At 47.9% G+C, this 20,745-nt stretch overlaps 1 protein-coding gene across 1 annotated transcript in view; it reads left to right on the forward strand.

The window, feature by feature from the left end:
* Nucleotides 1-20,745, forward strand: part of ADAMTS17 (ADAM metallopeptidase with thrombospondin type 1 motif 17) — a 361,454-nt gene that overhangs the window by 81,186 nt on the left and 259,523 nt on the right. The window contains exon 7 of the mRNA XM_032175346.2: nt 5,376-5,419. Within this exon, the coding sequence (XP_032031237.1) occupies nt 5,376-5,419 (44 nt within the window). The remainder of the gene's footprint in view (nt 1-5,375; nt 5,420-20,745) is intronic.

Consider the following 20,745-nt stretch of genomic DNA (forward strand, 5'->3'; position numbering starts at 1 on the left):
ATGAACATGACCTGGTTCATGCTTTTGAGCTGGACTTGCCCACTCCAGCGGGCACTGGGAGCCTCCAGGCCCCACCTTCCTCAAGAGCAGTGGCTGCCCACACTCACTGGCCAGAGGCCGCTGTTGCTCAAGGCACTTTGCAGTGGCATTTGGGGACTGCGAGGCTTTCTGTAGAATACCCTGGGTGCCGCAGCATTCAGGTTAAGGGTACCATGATTTGAGAGTGGATTCGATTTGGGGAGCAAGCAAGAGTCCTTGGGAACCGTGTCTGTGCATGATCATAAGTAAATGGAGCCGATTTTCCAAATGGTAATTATGTTTGGTCTGAAAGACTTTCCTAGAGAGGAACCCTAAACAACATCATCTGTGGAATATGCAGCTAAACTCCCAAGGTTTCTACTTTGAAAATAGTGTCTATAAATACTATAGAAAATCTATAATTTCTGGTGTTTTATTAAAAAATAATTAATGGCTTATGGTAATTTTCCCTACATTGGAAAAAGTTTTCTCTCTTTCCTGCTGTTTCCTTTCACTGAGTGGAGAAAGCACTTGTAAGTGGCCTGCATTTGGGGATGAATGGCATTTTTTTCCAGAGGCAATAAATGTCACCAAGATGACTGTTGACAAGACATCTGTATTAGCCCTTTTACAAAGAGACCTCGGCAGTCATGACGCACCCTGAATGCAAAGATGCTATGAGTTAGACTTTCATTTTTCGCTCTCCTAACTTACCACAGAGGAAATATTTTGTGTAAAAATGTTCTTTTCTACACCTCACACTTTTTACAATGGCTACTGTAAAACAAAATGATATGGTTTTGCTGTGTCCCCACCCAAATCTCATCTTGAATTCCCACATGTTGTGGGAGGGACCTGGTGGGAGGTAATTGAATCATGGGGGCAGGTCTTTCTTGTGCTGTTCTCGGGATCGTGAAGAAGTCTCACAAGATCAGGTTATATAAGGGGGTGTTTCCCTGCACAAGCTCTCTTCCCGTCTGCTGCCATGTGAGACGTGCCTTTCGCCTTCCGCCATGATTGCGAGGCCTCCCCAGCCACGCAGAACTGTAAGTCCATTAAACCTCTTTCTTTTGTAAATTGCCCAGTCTTGGGTATGTCTTTATCAGTGCTGTGAAAATGGACTAATACACGGAACAATGGAAAATAACAAGTGTTGGAAGAATGTGGAGAAATTTGAACTCTTTAGTGCACCATTGATAGGAATGTAAAATGGTACAGCCACAATAGAAAACCAGATGATGGTTCCTCAAAAAATCAAAACTAGAGTTACCATATGATCCCACTTCTGAACCCAGAACTGAAATTCAAAATAATTGAAAGCAGAGACTGATATTTGAACACTCATGTTCACAGCGACATTATTCATGACAGCCAAAAGGTGGGAGTGACCTATATGTCCATCAATGGATGAATGGGTAAACAAATATGCTGTATATGTACAAGAGAATATTAGCCTTAAAAAGGAAGGAGATTGTGACACATGCTACAACATGGATGAACCTCAAGGACAAATACTGCATGATTCCACTTACATGAGGTACCTACAGTAGTCAGATTCGTAGAGATAAAGAATGGTGGTTGCCAGAGGCTGGGGAGAAGGGAGAATGGGGAGTTATTATTTCATGGGCACAGAGTTTCAGTGTGGGATGACGGAAAGGTTTTGGAGGTGGATAGCAGTGATGGTTGCATGACAGTGTGAATTTGGTTAACATTACTGAGCTTTACACTCAATGGTTAAGATAGTAAATTTTATGTTCATGTATTAGCACAATAAAAAAAATTATAATAAAGATGTTCTGTTCTAACTAAACACATTGGAGAGGGATCCTAATTGCATGGGAGTGGTTCTGGGTGAGATGCTGGGGGCATGGGCAATGTCCTCATCCAGGTACAGAGAAAACAAGGTTTCGTCAGCCGCAGGCTGCTGGGGTCTGGATGAAGGATGCATTTGGCATCTTCCATAGCTGTTAGCTGTTGCCAGCTGGGGAGCCTGAGCTTTCTTCTGCATTTCGGGCTGACGCCTTGAAGCTACATGAGCAATCACAGTCCCTCTCACCTGCTGCCGTGGAGCTGCTGCGTGCACGTCCTGTCTTCTGGGTCCTCGCAGATGTTAAATTGAAGATCTCCTTGAAGGACAGGGGAGGCTGCCCTGGAGTCGGGCAGGAAGCTGAGTTGGCCAGGAAGCCTTGTATAATAACTAGAGGTAGACAGCTGCAGTTCCTTAGGTTGGGATAATAATGGGCTGATGTTTTCACAAGGAGACTGGGTGTGAGGCAGCTGCTGCGCTGGAGAAGCTGTGCTTTCCTCCCACTGTAACCCGAGCTGAGGCTGCACGGGCCTGGCTGCGCTCGGGACAGCTTCCAGGTGCTGAGCTAGGACTGGCCAACGTGAGAATTTCCCCATTTAAGGTTCTTTTTTCACCTTCCGGGCTGTGGCCAAGCCGGGCAGTGTATTCTCCCAGACGTCGCCTGGCAAACAGGCGGCTGCCGTGGAGGACGTGAGCGTGACATCGTGTCCAGCAGGAGCTGCTGAGCTGGAAGCGGTTGAAGCTGGGTTTTCTGCAGCTGCGTCTGGGACCAGGAAGGACCCCTGAGTGGGCTGGGCCTGGGGTCACACGGAGCCCACACAGAGGCCAGGGCTCAGGGGGCTTCAGCACCTGGGAGGGCGTCCCCTTGGGCTCCACATCTGACCCAGAAAGCCGAGAACGCAGAGAACTCATCCCTGAAGTTGAGAACTCCTCTTTGAGCCTGGGCCTGTGCTCCGGGTGAGAGTGCCTGGGAGACGCCACAGCAGACACAGCTGGCCTGAAGCTGCACCACCAGGATCCCTCTGGCCAGACCTTCCCCTCCAGCCTAATACCATCTGACTGCTCGGGACACCCTTCCCTTCGCCATCTGCCAAGGGACCCTCTTGCCAGGCTTTGCGCGTGGTGAAGCCTCAGCAAGTATCCGTGGAACTTGGTGTTACGCTCCCAGGCCTCCAACACGTGAGGCCATGGCTGCCAGGTAGCTTGCAGGGCCCCTTGAAAGGGTCTGGAGACGTCAGTCAATTAATAAAAGAATGTATTAAGTCCCAACTGTATGCCTGGCTGTGAGTTATGCACAAGACCAGCTGTGTAGCTTGTGGTGCCCCATGCAAAATGCAAACATGGACCCCGCGACAGCAGAGCGTTAGCCCAGGGCATGTGTCAGACACCCACAAAGCCAGCCCCATCATGCAGATCCACGTCAGCCTCGAGCAGTGCACCTTGGGGTTTCAATGGATGTAGGGCTGGGAGCCGAGTCTAGCCCTCACTTTTTTCATTCCTGAAGTGAACCCTACAGTCCCTGCCTGGGGGTTTGGCATGAGTTGTCAGTGGGATGACATAAAAAGTGGGTGCCCCTGATAATGAATGGAACAAAGCCAGGCTCCCTGGAGATAAAGCAGCCCATGCAGGCAGGTGGCTTGCTGCTTCTCTTCTGAGAAAGGATGTTGAACAGGAAGGATAGAGATTCAGATTTGGTTGACGTTTTCAAGACAGGCCTCTTGAGTGTGGCCCTCCCTCCCTGAGCTAACACACCTCTTCCTCTGGTGAAGCAGTGGGTGGTGCCTCTGGGTCTGTCATTTGAGACTGCCTGTTTCCCCTCAGGGTAGCCATTGGATGGGAGAACGCGTGCGGGTGGAGTCCTCCTCAGCCAACAGGGCTGGCTCTCTGCAAAATGGCGTCTGCCTTGGCCTTGGCCTGCGGCTTCACTTCTCTTCTGTCAGACTGAGGCCTCGGTCCCTTTCTCCCTTTGCCCAGCTGAGACAATGGGGCAAAGCTTTAAATATGTCCTGTTCACAACTCTAAGAAACCCTGGAGCAAGGTCCTAGGCCAGCCTGATCTTTGTATGAATTTATGTGTGTGTGTGTGTTGCTCAAAACACCAGAATTGGGAAGGGTGCTGAATGTTGGGCTGGGGCTAGATAGGTATGGGGCCAGTGAGCACACCTATGGCTCTAATTTTATTTGCTTTCCCCTGTGCCAGTGCTGCTTCTATCGCCTATTTCTTCATCTTCTAAAAGGGAGTCTGATGGAAAAATCAAGTCACTAGGCCTTTTCATCTCTTTATGATATTCCTTCTCCATTTCCCTGAAAGTTACCTTGGTTTTGGAGTGAGGTTATGAAAAGTGTGGATCTCAAGCGTTCTTTGGGCCCTGAGAGAAGATGGGCGTGGGGCCTGGGAGGGGCCATGTCTGGGCCAGGTTGTGGCTCCTCAGCCGGCTCCCAGGCTGAGTCCTGCCCCAGCCAACCCTCAGGTCAGTCCCTGACCTTGAAAACTTATAAAGAACCATTGGAATGATCCAGTATTAGAAAAGAAGAGCCCAGACCCCTGGTTTTCCCACAAGAGGCCAGATGAACCCCTTGTACTTGCATAACCAGGGCTGGACCAGGTTTCAAGCATCTTTGCTGTCTCACTGGTCCACAGATGCCCACCCACCCAGGGGATCCTGGGGAGCTTTAAAGAATACAGTTTTTTTTTCCTTCAACTTTTAAGTTCTGGGGTACATGTGCAGGATGTGCAGGTTCATTACATAGGTAAATATGTGCCATGGTGGTTTGCAGCACAGATGAACCCATCACCTAGGTATTAAGCCCGGCATCCATTAGGTATTCTTCCTCATGATCTCCCTCTCCTTCAACCCCCCTCCCCCGGCTGGCCCTGGTATGTGTTGTTCCCCACCATGTGTCCATGTGTTCTCATCGTTCAGCTCCCACTTGCAAGTGAGAACATGTGATGTTTGCTTTTCTGTTCCTGTGTTAGTTTGCTGAGGATAATGGGCTCCAGCTCCATCCATGTCCCTGTGAAGAACATGATCTCATTCCTTTTTATGGCTTCATAGTAGAGGAATGCAGTTTTTAGAAATGACTTTTTGTTGTCTTCTCGTGAGAGCGATATATGGTCATTACAGCATCAAAAACCAGTTGCTGCCCAAATAGAGTAGCTTGGGGAAGTAGAGTAGCTTGAGGAAGTAGAGTAGCTTGGGGAGGCCACTGCAGTTGGATGCTGTTGTCTGAGAATTGTCTCTGATCAGTGACTTGGCAAACATCTTCCAAAACATTTTCAGCTGCTGAAAGGAGTCCTTCCAGCAATTGTTATGTATAGAATAGTTCATCTGTAAAAGAAGGTTCTCGTGTGGGGTAAGTGGGCCTACGCTGGGAAATGTGGATGGGTTACTGTTGCCAAACGCTGCTGTTTGTTATCATTCGCCGTGGCCTGTGACCACTGGAAAAATAACATTGCAGGATGACTACTTGAGGTTAATTGACAGTGTTTTCTTCTCCCATTCTTGGGGATACTGCATATACCTGATGATGGCTTTTTTTTTTTTTTTTAGGACAGATTTCTGTGTACACAAAGATGAACCGTGTGACACTGTTGGTAAGTTTAGAGTTGAAATAGTAATCTAAGGGGCTGATACACCCTGGGAGAATCTGGAGACTTCTCTATCACGGTGGAGGAGCTTTCCTCAAACAAGCACTGCACATTCTGTTGCCTTCCTTCTTGTAAGTTGGTCTTTGACTTTCCTTTTTTTAGTTTCCTGAAATGTTTTGAAGTTATTTATGGCAGGAGGCATCTAGATGAAGGGTCATTAAGGAAGCTATGAAGAGTGACACCAAGGGGAAGAGCCACCAGGCTGTTCCAAGGGGTCTGCAGTTGGGGGTGCATTTGGCTCTGAGCATTTTGGTCACCCAGGCAGGAGAGGCAGCCTGCTAAGTTAGACAGTTGTGGTCATGAGATGGAAGCTTAGCAGTTTGTTCTCATGCATGCAAATGACCTTTACTGAGCTTTACCTTAAGAGGTGAAGTGTGACTATAGATTATGAGACATCCAGTCTCTTCCACCTGCCTTGGTGCCAGGCTACTCGCTTTTTAGTGACTAAAGACAGCACTGAAAGTGGCATGCAGTGCTGAGAAAACACCCTTTCCTTCTTCACCTTCCCCTCCTCCACTTGCTTTCCCTCCCCCATCTTCCCTTCCCCCCTACCTTCCCCTCCCCCTCAACCTTCCCCTTCCCCTTCACCTGCCATTTTCCTTTCTCTCCCGTCCTCAGTTATGTCTGGTTTGCCCTTGACTTCTCATGGATTTCAAATGGAAACCATTCTTTGAGTGTAGGAACACAGTGTTTGGTTAATACAGGCACAATGCCAAGAGTGTTTCCAGTTTTACCTGCCATAACACAAACCTTTGTTCATCGGGAGGTCGAAATATACTATTGCATTGCCAGAATCAAAATTGTGAATCATGTATGTTTAGAATTGTAGTAAAAACGAAAAAAACAGTATAGGTGTGAAAAATATATAATGTTATGAAATTCACATGTTGAAAACCTGAGCTTCTGGTGGAGCCCCAGCAGTGAGTAATCCCAAGCCTTTGTTCTGGCTCTGCCACGTGCCAGCTGGGTGGCCTTGGGTGTGTCTCCACTCTGGTTTCTTAGTCCATCAAATGATCACTTTGGGTTAGGTGACTCACAAGACCCTTCAAAATCTAATATAATGATAGCTACCATTCATGTCACATTTTAGAGTTTACAAAATTATTTTTAATATATTACACTTCATCAGTCCTCTAACCAGATCTGAGAGCAAGGTGTCAAGCAGCAGCCAGCCAGCTCCTCCTGCTGTGTTATTTGGGGGCTGTCTCCATGAGGGAATTGCTAGACAAAGGCCATGTGAAGTATGCTTCCCTGGAGTGCTGGCTGACGGAGGCCCAGGTCAGGTTGGGGCCATGGATACTTGTATGGGCTGACCTCTGTCTGTCAACAGGGCTGCCAGGCATGTGCTGTTTCTAGGAGTGGCTGCTCTTTCCTGGGGTTCACGGGTCAGGCTTGGCCACAGTACCGCTGTCCAGGGGCGCCTCTGCTCTGTGCTCCTCCTGCTTGCTGGCTTGCCCTGTGGAGACATAATCTCTCAATCGTGTGTCTCTTGCCTGTACTTCTGCCCTGGAAGTCCCTGAGCAAAACAGAGCCCAGATCTGGCCTCCAGGCTGTGTCCTTCAGCACCTGGCACTGGATTGAGAGGCTTGGTCACTCCTGTTGGTTGGTTGATTAAATGAATGAATGAATGAATGAATGAATGAATGAATGAATGAATGCAGGTGAAGGGACTCCAGTTCCAGTGTTCATTAAAACCATGTATCCAATGGTGTGGTTTTCTTCCATAGGATTTATAGCTAGCTTTCAGTTTCTTTTGAATATATAAAAGCTTTCTCTTTTGATGGGAATATGCCATTAATTGTGATTATATCCTGTGTTCAGGCCCCTGGTGAAGAGCAGGCAGCTGCTTCAAATCAAGCATCTTCTCCTTTCCTAAGCCACATCACCATACTATTTTTTATTGGTTTGCTCGGGCTGCCATAACAAAATGCCACACAAACTGAGTGGCTTCAACAACAGAAATGTGTTGTCTCACGGATCTGGAGGCTGGAAGTCCTAGGTCCAGGTGTCCGCAGACTTGGCCTCTCCTGAGGCCTCTCCCGTTGGCTGTAGCTGGCTGCCTTCTCCTGTGTCCTCTTCTGGCCTTCCCTCTGTGTGTGCACCTGCCTGTTCTCTCTCTTCCTTATAAGGACGCCAGTCATCCTGGCCTAGAGCACCCCCCCATGACCTCACATAACTTTAATTAGCTTTTTTTGTTGTTGAGATAGAGTCTCACTCTGTTGCCCAGGCTGGAGTGCAGTGGTGCGATCTCAGCTCACTGCAACCTCTGCCTCCTGGGTTCACGCCATTCTCCTGCCTCAGCCTCCTGAGTAGCTGGGACTACAGGCGCCCGCCACCACACCTGGCTAATTTTTTGTATTTTTAGTAGAGACGGGTTTTCACCATGTTAGCCAGGATGGTGTCGATTTCCTGATCTCATGATCCATCCGCCTCAGCCTCCCAGAGTGCTGGGATTACAGGCATGAGCCACTGCACCCGGCCAACCTTAATTAGCTTTTTAAAGGTCCTCTCTCTACCTGTAGTCACATTGCGAGTTAAGGTTTCTACATAAGAATTTTGTGGGGACACAAGTCAATCCATAGCACCGCTCATTTGATACTTTGCCACATGTTACTAGGGAGCATCTTATGTCCTCATATCCCCTCCCAGGTGCATACGTCTCACTTCCTTAAGAAGAAAGTCTTTTAATGGTAGGGACTGGGTGGAGTCATTGTTTTTCATGTGACAGCTGGTTAGCGGAGGGCAGAACCAGCCTATCTCCTGATCTCCAGTGCGTGTTCTTTGTAATACCTCAGTGATTTTCAGCGTCTCTAAAGGAACTGGTGCCTTTTTTTCTTTTTTTTTAAAAATTAAACTTATATGGTGTTTTATTAGTATACGTTTATTTTAATGTGTCATATTTTGCTTGTTCAGATTATTAAGCCAGTCAGAACAATGGGATGATTTGATGAACAGAAAAATATAAAAACTGGGGTTATGGCAGTCATATATTGATCTCAACATCCAGTTTATTTACGAACTTTAAAATATTTTTATTTTGAATAATTATACAGTCATGATCATTGCCAAAAGAGTACAGAGAAGTCTGTTGTACCTATCACCCGGCTTTGTCCAGTGGTAACATCTGACATAACCGCAGTGCCCTCTCAGAACCAGGAAATGGATGGACCCGACAGAGTGAACTCTAGACTGCAGCTCTTAATCAGGCTTTACTGGTTTCTGCATGCACTCATGTGTTGGTATGCTTTTGTATAAAGTTCTGTGACGTCTTATTACATGGGCAGCTTTGTCCATCCACCATGACAATCAGGAACAGAAGTCCATGGCCGCTGAGATGCCCCCTCGGACTGCCTCTTGAGAGCCATCCCCTGCCACCCTCCGCTTCCCTAACCACTGGCACCCATTTATCTGTATTCCATCTTTATGATTTTCTCTTCCCAATATCCGGTTTATTTTTCATATTTTGTTTTGATTGCGCAGAATGGAAGAATAATCTGAGTCACATAGATGCGTGCTTGCCAGTGCTAAGAGATTTTCAACAGCTGCCTTGAAACCTCAGGGTCCAGCTCAAGTGTGAGGTGCTGTGTCTTGAGTTCTGTCAAAAAGGAGCTATCTGGTACCTCGAGATGACTAGGAGAGCTTTGGGGTTGCCAGTGTTGCGTAATTTGGTATATAACAGCGTTTTTTTGTTGTTTTAATTAGGGTGCAGCTCACATATATGTAAAGAGGGCAAAACTTGATGGATTTTTAATTTATGCCTATACTCTTCTTTTTTGGCTTAATCTGGTATTTATTGAAATCATTTTAAAGCAATATCTTGAATTCTGTTTTAAATCGTGCTTTTTTATACTTTGGTAAAATATACATAACATTTGCCACCAGAAGCATTTTTAAGTGTACAATTCAGTGGCATCCAGTACATCCACATAGTTGTGCAGTCCTATGCCTCTACTCTTGAAACCACAACTCAGATCGAGGTGAAGAATGTCATCAGCCCTCCAGTTCCTTATGGCCTAACCCCCACCGTCAGTAGTCCCCCAAGGGTAACCTGTTACTGTTAAGAGTTTTAATGAGTGTTTTTAAAATAGTTTAAAATAGATTTCAGATCTCAGTTTGAATGAAGCATTGGAATAAACTCTGAGGCGCTGCGAGGGTTTGGGGCTTCCATGAAAAATACTCTCCTCTGCATCAGCCCATTTGTCTCCACTGCCCAGTCTGCATTCCTGATTGTGAGGAATGAGCCAAGGGCACCTATGAGAAGGGGGCTGCCACCAGGCTGGGAGACTGGCTTGGAACACAGGCAGTGCCTGGGGAGCTCCGGAAGTGGGGAGGCCACTGACATCACATTGAAGTTAGTGGCAAGGCCTGTCTGGTCCATGTGCCACCACGGCTGGGCAGTGACCTCCATCTCCCCCCAGCAGCCCAGGGTCCTGTGGTCTGCCCCTCCCCACCGACCTGCACTGGAGTGAGGGAGATTCTGGCCTTTGGGCTTCCATAGGAGAGGCAACAGCACCTCCCACGGAGAATGCACGTTGAGGATAAAGGTTCCCAAAGGGGATCACTGTGCTTTAGCCAGGCGGGAGGATGAATGCCAGACAGCCCAAGATGACCAGTGCCCACTGCACCCTTCAGATCTTTTGACAAAGATTGAAACACAAGGCTTGGCATCTCTAGGCTTCACAGGGGCGCTAGTGATGTAGGCAGAGTTGGCGTTTCCAAGGCCCTGATTCTCCTGAGCCCTGCAGTGCGGGGGCCTCACCACACTCCTCTGTACTGGGTGGACTTGAGTGAGCAGGTGAATGGGCATGCTTTTAAAAAGTCACACCAGGGCCGGGCGTGATGGCTCACGCCTGTAATCCCATCACTTTGGGAGGCCGAGGTGGGCGGATCACCTGAGGTCAAGAGTTTGAGACCAGCCTGATCAACATGGTGAAACTCCATCTCTACTAAAAATTCAAAAATTAGCCAGGCGGGGTGGCAGGCACCTGTAATGCCAGCTACTCAGGAGGCTATGACAGGACAATCATTAGAACCTGGGAGGTGGAGGTTGCAGTGAGCCCAGATCGCACCACTGCACTCCAGCCTGGGTGACGGAGTGAGACTCTGTCTCAAAAAAAAAAATAAATAAATAAATAACACCAGAAGGACCCTTCCTCCCTCTCTCCTGGCACCGACGTGGGCTTCTTAGGCTTCGTTGGAATGGGAAGGATAGCAAGGATGACCCCTTGGGAATTCTGCTGATCTCCACCTTGGAGGAAGTCACTGTAAGGCGGGAGGATCTGGAACAAGCCGCCAGCCCCTCACTGAGTGGCCCCCACTCTGCACATGTCAGACCTTCTTTTTGTGGGGTGTGCACGTTTCTTCTGTTGAATTCTTCATCTGGAGCTGTCTGCTTTCCAGCCACTGTTGTGACATAGGTGCTGTCCTGGGTGAGAAGAGGGAGGTGACAAGACAGGGACGTGGCAGAGATGAGACCTCGGGAGGTCGTGCCTGCCCTTTGCGCTCCTCTTCCAGATGCATACCCTCTGGGCCTCTCTCTGGCAGTGGCTGAAGACAGCAGCCGCTTCTCTCCAAGCCTGGCTGGCCAGGCAGGCGTCTGAGGATGTTCAGTGGATGTGGAGCATTGGTTTTCTCCTACTCGTGCCTCCAAATTGAGCTACGGTGGGTTTTGTGCCCGCCTAAATCAAGCTAGTCTTCTTTTTTCCCCTTGCTTGGTCTCCTAAAATTTTCTATTAATGGAAGGGCCCCCCTTTTCCTTGTCCAGTGAAGGGGAGGGGTGATCCTACAGGAGGAAGCGGAGATGCTCCACTGTTGCAGGCTGAAGGCCAGGTTGATGCTGTGAGGAGCTTGGAGTCTGGTCTGTGCACTCGGGGCCAGCGGCTGTGGCTTGAGGGTCCCATGGCTTTCCCTGAACTGGGGGGGGAAGGACCCCCTCCTTGCGTCACCCTTGGCACTGGTACCACAGTCTCTGATAGGTTTGGGTGGCCTGAGGGGAACTTGGTGGATGTGCCCATTGCCCTTCGGGTGTGAGGAAGAGCGTGTGGGTGGAGGAAGTAAGGGCGGGGGATATTGCTGGCCAGGGCGGTGGTGTTTGGGAATAAAGCATCGGTTCTGGAAATCTGTGTCAGTCCAGCCCACCATGAGGCCACGAAACCAAGAGGAGCTGGGGAACTGGCAAGAGGTGAGGGGGAGTGGGTGTGGGTAATGGACGGTGTTGTGTGCTGCACCTGTTGAGTTTTTATTAATTGAATGTGTCAAAGAGGAGAAGCTGTGAACCCTGTGATGTCATCAATTAGGTAAGAAAGAAATGCCACTTTTTATGCATAAAAACAAACATATGCAAATGGACCCATCTGACTGTGCTTCCTCCCTCCCACATTAGTCACCCTGTGACACTTCACTTATCCCAGCCCTGGCGTCCTTGGTGGTTGGTGGGTAGAGCCCTCTGGGGAATTTCCATCACAAGTGAACCAGCATTTTCTGTGTAGTGGTGGTATTACATCTTCATTCTGTGAGGGTGGTTTTGAGTTGTCAAAAAGAGGTGTCGAAAGTTTTCTTTGCTGAGTGAGGCTGGCAAGTCGTGTTTGAGACACAAATGAAGTTTTACTGGCGAGACTACCTCCTGGGTTTCTTTGCTTCTTGGGGCTCTCCTTTCTGCTTGTTCCACTGTATTGTTATTCCTCGTAAGCTGACAGAAGGCAAATTTCAATTGTGCTTCAAGACTGTGTGTTAGAAGTATAGTCTCCAGGCCAGGTGCGGTGGCTCATGCCTATAATCCCAGCACTTTGGGAGGCCGAGGTGGGTGGATCACTTGAGGTCAGGAGTTCGAGACTAGCCCGGCCAATGTGGCAAAACCGTGTCTCTACAAAAAAAAAATACAAAAAATTATCCAGGTGTGGTGGTGGGTGCCTGTAATCCCAGCTACTCGGAAGGCTGAGGCAGGAGAATCGCTTGAACCCGGGAGATGGAGGTTGCAGTGAGCCGAGATTGTGCCACTGCACTCCAGCCTGGGCGACAGAGAGAGACATTGTTTCAAAAAATACATAAATAAAAATAAATAAAAAGGCAAACTATTTGAACAGATACTTTACAGATACATGGATGGCAAATAAGCTTATGAAAAAATGATATCACTAGCCTGTGGTAAAATGCAAAATTAAAGCTATGATGAAATATGGCTATGGAATGGATAAAATACAATAAAAAAAAATGTGGTCTCCAGGCATTGCCTCCGAGGGCAAATGACGCCTTCAAATGAGTAAGTTGTGAAGTGGCTTTCTCCTTACCTCGGACCCATCTCACTCTTGGGCCCTGTTCTGGGTTTACCCACACTATGTCTTTGGTGTCTACTCTGAGAAAGTTACAAAGGGGAAGGCTTAATTACATATTCGTTGTTCCAAATTAGACAACTTGCGGTCTTTAGCAAATTCATCCGTTTGTCAGAGGCTACCTTGGTATTTATAATTATGCTTTTGACCATATTCTTTGCTTTTTGAGAGGTTTTATGAAAGGTTTCAATTTTGGGAATCAAATATGCTTACATCTAGCCATCAAGAGTGCAGAAATTTTTGGCAAGGTTCATTTTCATCATACTATTAAAAAATAGACCATCTGCTTAAAAGACTTGGGAAAGTCGCATGCTATTCATTTTAGGGCTTTGTATCCCACAAATTCAGCTTGGATTTCTCGGCTGATTGAATTGCCTGGAAAACAAAAAAGTGGAGGAGGCTTTAGGAAACTAGTTCCCTTTCTCACAGGTTTAGCTTTAAGCGTCGGTAGAGTATTTCCCCCGGAATGCCAATTAGGTTGTGTCTGATGGTTGGAGAGGGTCTGCGAAAGACTGTGTGTAGGAGCTGTTATGCCTAAGAGAACAGAAGAGGACAAGGACTGGAGATCCCGAGAACATTCCTGCGTTGACCTCTGTGTGGTTGCTCTGTGCACCGCTTAAAGATAGTGACTGGTGTGAATAAACATGTAAGTGATGCATGTGTCTATACCTACACACAAATACCAGACACATATGTACACACGTACACGCACACCTTTATGCTCATGCATGCCTGGGGTGCATGCACACACATGGAAGTGTGCAGTGTGTGTGCTTCCCATACCTAAGGTCTGGCGAGGCTCCATCTATGCCTACAAAATCTGTCAGTTCTCTACCAGTGCTTGTTAGATACTCCCAAGAAGATCTGTCTGCCCTCGGAACAACAAAATAAGATCCCACTGCGGGAGGTTTGTGTTTGAGACTTGGCTGAAAGTCCATACTGAAACCAGTTGCCCCAGGGGACCAAGTTCAACTTTTCTTGTTCTTCCTGCCAGGGTTGTGTCTAAGGTTACATAATGGCTGAAATACATTAGAAAATGGTGAAAATATGTAGGTATGTTTTTGCATGGGATGGGCTTCTACCAGCCCTTTGGAGATGTAGAACCAACATTTACTTTGGAACTAGACAGAGACCAACAAAACGCAGGGCTGTGCATGAATGCCTTTTGGGCTGGAAAGCAAGAGGGCTGAGCAAGCAAAGCAGCTCCCCTTGCAGGGTTTCCAGCCATGACCTTTCACATGCAGGCCCAGAGCCCCCTTCATCGTTCTGGCTGGGAAAGTAAGTGTCCTGTAAGAGTGTCCTTCCTTGAGGTGGCTGGTGAGTACCTTCTCAGGCCCCTGCCTGCGAGGGGATTCCGAAACAGACCTCCCTTCCAGGTTGGCAGCTGCAAACCTGCACAAGATATTGGTGACATTGGTGTCAGTCCAAAGCCCACTGCCCTGTCATTCTTTCACAGCTTCAGTGTGACAAGAGCAGAAGGAGTCTGTCTTGTTCTCTTGGTGTTTGTGTTCTTCATGGCCAAGGAGCGCCTCATGACAAGCTTGGAATGCAGTTGCATGCTTCACTGCCTTACATCGCGGCTCTTACTCTAGTCATGCAATTCTGAGTCAGCCTGACCCTTTATTGGGTTTGTTAGAAACAAACCAACAAAACCCTCCCTGAAAACAGGAGGGGGAATAGAATTGTAAATGGAAACTAGGCCTTGAAGTGATGACTCCTCTGTCACTGAGTCCTGAAGAGCTCTTAGAGCCTGTGTGCTGCCTGTCCATAAACAGCCTGCACTCGGCGGTGCAGGAGAGGCAAGGAGAACAGGTACCATCTGTAGCCAGTGCCATTGGAACAAGGCCCCTGCTCTGGTTGGAACAAGCCAAGGAAATCGCAGGCTGAGAGCCAGAGAAGGGCTCCCTGTACGGTGGCCCTCAAGGTCCTGTTTACCACCTGCAGGGGCCCTTCATCTCCATAATGAAGGCTGAGCCCATCACCAGGTACCACTCATGAGAAGCGGGGACAGGCATGACTCTTCTTTATGAAACCATCAGATGTCATGAGACTTATTCCCTATCACCAGAACAGCACAGGAAAGAACTGCCCCCATAATTCAATTATCTCCCACCAGGTCCCTCCCATGACACATGGGAATTATTGGAGCTGGATGAGATTTGGGTGGGGACACAGTCAAACCATATTAGTAAGTCACTCAGGGACAGCAGTGGACAAGATTGGCTCTGCAGTTAAACCTGCATTCAAATCTTGCTTGTCCACCAGTGTCCTTGAGTGACTTACTAATGCAGTTTGGCTGTGTCCTCACCCAAATCTCATCTAGCTCCAATAATTCCTATGTGTCATGGGAGGGACCTGGTGGGAGGTAATTGAATTATGGGGGCAGTTTTTTCCTGTGCTGTTCTGGTGATAGGGAATAAGTCTCATGAGATCTGATGGCTTTATAAAGAGGAGTTCCCCTGCAGAAGCTCTCTCTGGCCTGCCACCATGTAAGATGTGACTTTTCTCCTCTTTGCCTTCTGCCATGATTGCGAGGCCTCCCCAGCCATGTGGAACTGTGAGTCCATTAAACCTCTTTTCCTTTATACCCAGACTCTGGTATGTCTTTATTAGCAGTATGAGAATAGACTGATACACTTACCTAATATCCCCTGCTCTGTTTTCTCATCTGGAAAATGGGGATAATAGTATCTAGGGTTGTTGTGAGGGTTAAAGGGGATGACTAATCACAGTCATTAGGATGACTACTTGCATTTCATTTTGTTTTGTTTCGTTTTTCTTTTCTTTTTTTTTTCTTTCTTTTTTTTTTTTGAGATGGAGTCTTGCTCTATCACCCAGGCTGGAGTGCAGTGGCAGGATCTCGGCTTACTACAACCTCTGCCTCCCAGGTTCAAGCAATTCTCCTGCCTCAGCCTCCCACATAGCTGGGATTATAGGCGTGCACCATTACGCCTGGCTAATGTTTGTATTTTTAGTATCGATAGTGTTTGACCATGTTGGCCACACTGGTCTGGAACTCCTGACCTCAGGTGATCCACCCTCCTTGGCCTCCCAAAGTACTAGGATTACTGGCATGAGCCATGGCACCCAGCCAGAATGATCACTTTCAAAACCAGAAATAACAAATGTTGGCGAGGATGTAGAGAGATGGGAACCGTTGTGCACTGCTGGTGAGAATGCAAAATGGTGCATCTGCTATGGAAAACAGTATGGTAGTTTCTCAAAAAATTAAAAAATATGATTCAAGAACTCTACTTCTTGATACACACCCAAAAGAATTGAAAGCAGGGACTCAGATATTTGTACATCCGTGTTCATAGCAGCACTATTTACAATAGCCAGGATGTGGAAACATCCCAGGTGTTGATAGAGAGGTGAATGGATAAACAAAAATGTGGTCTATCCACACAATGGAATATTACTCAGCCTTCAAAAAGGAAGGAGATACTGACACATGCTGTAATACGGATGAACCTTGAGGACATTATGCTGAATGAAATAAGCCAGTCACAAAAGGATGAATACTGAATGATGCCACTCACTTGAGGCACCTAAAGTAGTCAGATTCATGGAGACAGAAAGTCGGATGGCAGTTGCCAGGAGCTAAGGAACGTGGTAATGGGGAATTTGTGTTTAATGGGCAGAGTTTTTTTAGTTGAGGAAGGTGAAAGTTCTGTAGGTGGACAGTGTGATGGTTGTACAACAGTGTGAAGGTGCTTAATGCCACAGAACTGTACACTTAAAAACAGGTAAGATGTATATTTTATGTTATGTATACTTTCCATAATTTTTTAAAGAAGTAAGATGACAGAGGGAGCAGTGTTGTGAATTTTATTTTCTTTCACTTCTTTGAGATTTTGTCTAAGAAAAATGATCGGGATGGGAGAAGGACAATTCCCAGCAAAGGGGCTCCTCCTGCCTTCTCCCCTGGGAGGTGAGGGAGGAGTGATGAGACACAAATAGTGCAGGGTTTGAGGGTGGTGTGTGCAGGATGGGGAGGAGAGGTACCGCCCAGGATGGGAGAGGCTGCAGTGTGTGGGAGAGGATGGAGAGAGAAGGGGGCATTTTAAGGGGTGTCACCAGGGGGTGAATTAGAGCCCTTTGAAATGTTCTTAAGGACATGCAAGTAGAGATTAGGGTGCCTTTGCAAGTTTCTTTGTTGGTTGCTAGGCTATGCATCTTTGGCTTAGACTCCAGGGCCAGATTGGACCATGCGGGCACTGAGACTTACTGAAGTTACCGCTGATGTTTTTGGACAACGGACAGTCCTCATTTGCATCTGGCATTAAAATCACCGCTTTAGAGTTGAGCCAAAGAGTTCATTTTCCCAGTGACTGCTCAGCTGCTGGACTCACAGTGTAAAGAGCAAGGTCAGTCATGCCGAAGCCATTGCAGTGCTTGGAATTAACCACAAGGGCAGGATGCGAGTGACCCTCCAGAGTCAGAACTGCAATTTGAGGGAGAATGTTTGTTTGTAGCTTGCATATTTCAGGCAGTCCACCAGGCTCCTGTGGTCTTTGTGAGTTCATTAATTTGAAGAACCTTAACCCTCCCTTGTGAAATCTTGAGTTGGCTCTGAGTTTTTAACCTCAATTTATACAGATATGCAGTGTAAGTGCTTCAGGAATGGGAAAGAAGGTTATGTCAGGGCAGTCTGTTGGTCTGCTCTACCAGATACCGAATCTGGGCCTGGCTACTATTTAGGACTTCAGTTTAAGCAACTTCGGAATTACTGGCATAGACGACTTGGATTAGAAATTCCTAACAAGTGCTGTTGTGAGAGGAAGCTTGACTGATGTATAGAAAAGGGCTGAGTCATGGTTAGACAAGAACTGAATCGTGATTAGGAAACACCTGAGTCATGGTTAGGTGAGCTGAGTCAAGGTTTGGAAAGGGCTGAGGGCCAAGGGACTGCCCTCTGCCTGGTGGAATGGGAGTGGAAGTGATATGAGCTATTTCTAGGCCCAGCCCAGCATCCATGAATGGCACCTAGGGGGTCTTTGTCCATTGGCCGACTGGCTAAGGTTGTCCACAGAACTGGCAGCCATGGCCCCTGAAACATCGGATGTTACACGAGTGAGAAGTAAAGTGTGTTGAGACACTGAGATTTGAGGCTTTGTTTGCTAAAGAAATCACCGCAACGATCAGAAGTGCTACTGTGTGTATCTACAAGATCCTGCCCTTGAAATACTTTGAGGTCTCAAAGCGTTGAAGACTTCCATTCCTGTGGGGACTAAGAAGACAGTGGCACTATCTCTACGTTCAGGCTTAAAGAACAACTTTGGCAGGTGACCTGCCAGGGTGTGGTGGAATGAGGGGTAGAGCCAGAATCTTGAGTTATTTTTACTGAAGAATTAAAAAGTAGTTTTGGACTTCTAAGGGAATAAAATTTAACTTCTTCCTCCACCCATATTAGATTCATTGGCTGGGACCCTGAAAATTAGACTGACAGCAACGGCAAAAAAAAGCCAGATTAGGCCAGGTGCAGGGGCTCACTTCTGTAATCCTAGCCCTTTGGTAGACCAAGGTGGATGGATCACAAGGTCAGGAGTTCGAGATCAGCCTGACCAACATGGTGAAACCCCGTCTCTACTAAAAATACAAAAATTAGCTAGGCTTGTTGGCGGGCACCTGTAATTCAAGCTACTCAGGAGGTTGAGGCAGGAGAATCGCTTGAACCTGGGAGGTGGAGGTTGCAGTGAGCTGAGATCCTGCCACTGCACTCCAGCCTGGGCGACAGAGCAAGACTCCATCTCAAAAAAGAAAAGCCAGATTAACAAGAGAAAAACAAACAGAAGTTGAGTATGAGCTGGGAGCTCTCAGCAATGAGGAACACAGAGGGGTGGTTAGAACTTGGGCTTATACCGCATCTTGACAAAGAATAATACGTCCTTAGAAGTGACAAGATGAAAGGAAAGGACTGAGTTCTGGGTGGCAGATTGTGGGAAGGTCAGCTGTGGGGGAACTGATGGAAGATGAAGGCTCATTACTTGAGTTTGTCATGCGGATTCCTCGGGTGCCCTCTGGACTGATGAGGGTCTGGGGTTGTCTCCAGTGATTAACTTCCATTCTTCCTAGTAGAGGAGTGAGGGGAGCACCTTTACAAACTCATGTCTTGCTCTTTGGCAGAGAGTGGGGGGACAGAAAGCTTTCTTGTACCTGCTTCTTCTCCATTGCTTTCAGCTCAAAATAATCCTTTGGCCACAGTGGCGTATGTTGCTACCCTTCAGCCTTTGCTGTGGTCTTGGAACACATTCCTGACATTGCTGAAGGCATCTGGGGCCGAGGAGGAAGCAGCAGCAGAGAGATTGCTGCTCCTTGAGAACAGGACTCACTTAGGCATGGGGACTGGAAAGGTGCCTGCAGCTCCGGTCTCTGGTGGCAGTCTGGGTGCTGACCAGCAGCTTCCCAGTCTCCATTAAGGGCCAGAGCCAGCCTTGGGCTTGAGGTGTGGGGCCCAGGGCCCCTCCTGAGCAGCAACTGGGCACAGGCATGAGTACAGTGATGACTGGACCCCCCGCGCTGATCCCGGTACACGTGGAGCAGGCTCCCTGATCTGCTGCGCAGCCTGGATTGTTGGGGTTGGGCACACTCTGGCTTTGCTGTGGCTGAGGGAGAGACAGACATCTGGTTGCAGGACATCAGGTAAAGGTTTTCACCTGGAGACCACCTCCTCCTTTACTGGCTGAGGGTGGAGGGTGATCCGGAAGGTGGTGGTGGGCGGGGGGGTGTGTGCACATCTTTCCCCAGAGGGCTCACCATCTCTCCACTCCAGGAGTTGTAAGGCCCTGATGGAATTCCCACCTGACTTCTTTGTCAAATCAACTGCATAGGAGTGGCATGTGTCCATGTCCACCTTCCTCCTGGCCACACTATCTCCCTTCTCTATGAAGTGCCCTGGACCGTGCTCCAGTAGCACCAGGCAGCTAGGGGAGCCTGGTGGCTCATTAGACGTCAAAACATGGCAAGAGGCCAGCCTCCATGGTTCCAGAGCCCGTCTCCAGCACTTCCTCCTGCAACGCTGGACAGAGACCCCCTTCTTGTTGCTTCCACAAAGGGTAGCCTCTTCGTGCCGCTCCCCGTGCTCAGGGGTGTCCACACAGTCCAGCAGCTCACAGGCCTGGGAGCAGTGCCGAGATCTACACCTTCTTTTCCGTTAGCCTTGGAAAGCTGAAGAGCGTTGCTTTCAGCAGGATCGACTCCAGTATCCCTGCACCAGTCATTATTGACAGGTAGGAAAGACCACAACCAACACCGCTCCTCATCCCGTGCTTGCGGGAGTGATGAAACTGAGACTGAGAACAGCTGCCATTTGTTGAGAACTTCATGGTCTTGGGTCATTTAATCTGCACAACCCTATGCGGGAGGTGCTGCTGTTCTTTCCATTTTGCATATGGGAAAACTGAGGTGCAGAGAGGGGGATGTCTTGCCTGAAGGCGCATAGCTTATAAGCAGCAAAGCTAGGCTCTGACGCCAGGCAGTTGGGTTACAGTCTTTTCTTTCTCACACTTCTTTTTCTTCTTTTTTTTTTTTTTTTTTTTTTTTTTTTGAGACGGAGTCTCACTCTGTTGCCCAGGCTGGAGTGCAGTGGCATGATCTTGGCTCACTGCAACCTCTATCTCTTGGGTTCAAGTGATTCTCCCACCTCAGTCTCCCGAGTACCTGGGGTTACAGGCACACATGCCTGGCTAACTTTTATATTTTTAGTAGAAACAGGGTTTCACCTGTTTCAGGTTGGCCAGGCTGGTCTTGAACTCCTGACCTGTTAGTATTCTGTCCTCCTGGGCCTCCCAAAGTGCTGGGGATTACAGGTGTGAGCCACCACGCCCTGCCTTTCTCACTTTTCCATAGCATTTTAAGTGAGGTATCATTATTTCTGTGAGCAGATGGGGAAACTGAGGCTCTAAAAGAATACATTTCTTGTCTGAGATTATGTCACTTATG

Source organism: Hylobates moloch, unplaced genomic scaffold (genome assembly GCF_009828535.3).
Source record: "Hylobates moloch isolate HMO894 unplaced genomic scaffold, HMol_V3 SCAFFOLD_14, whole genome shotgun sequence".
Lineage (NCBI taxonomy): Eukaryota > Metazoa > Chordata > Mammalia > Primates > Hylobatidae > Hylobates > Hylobates moloch.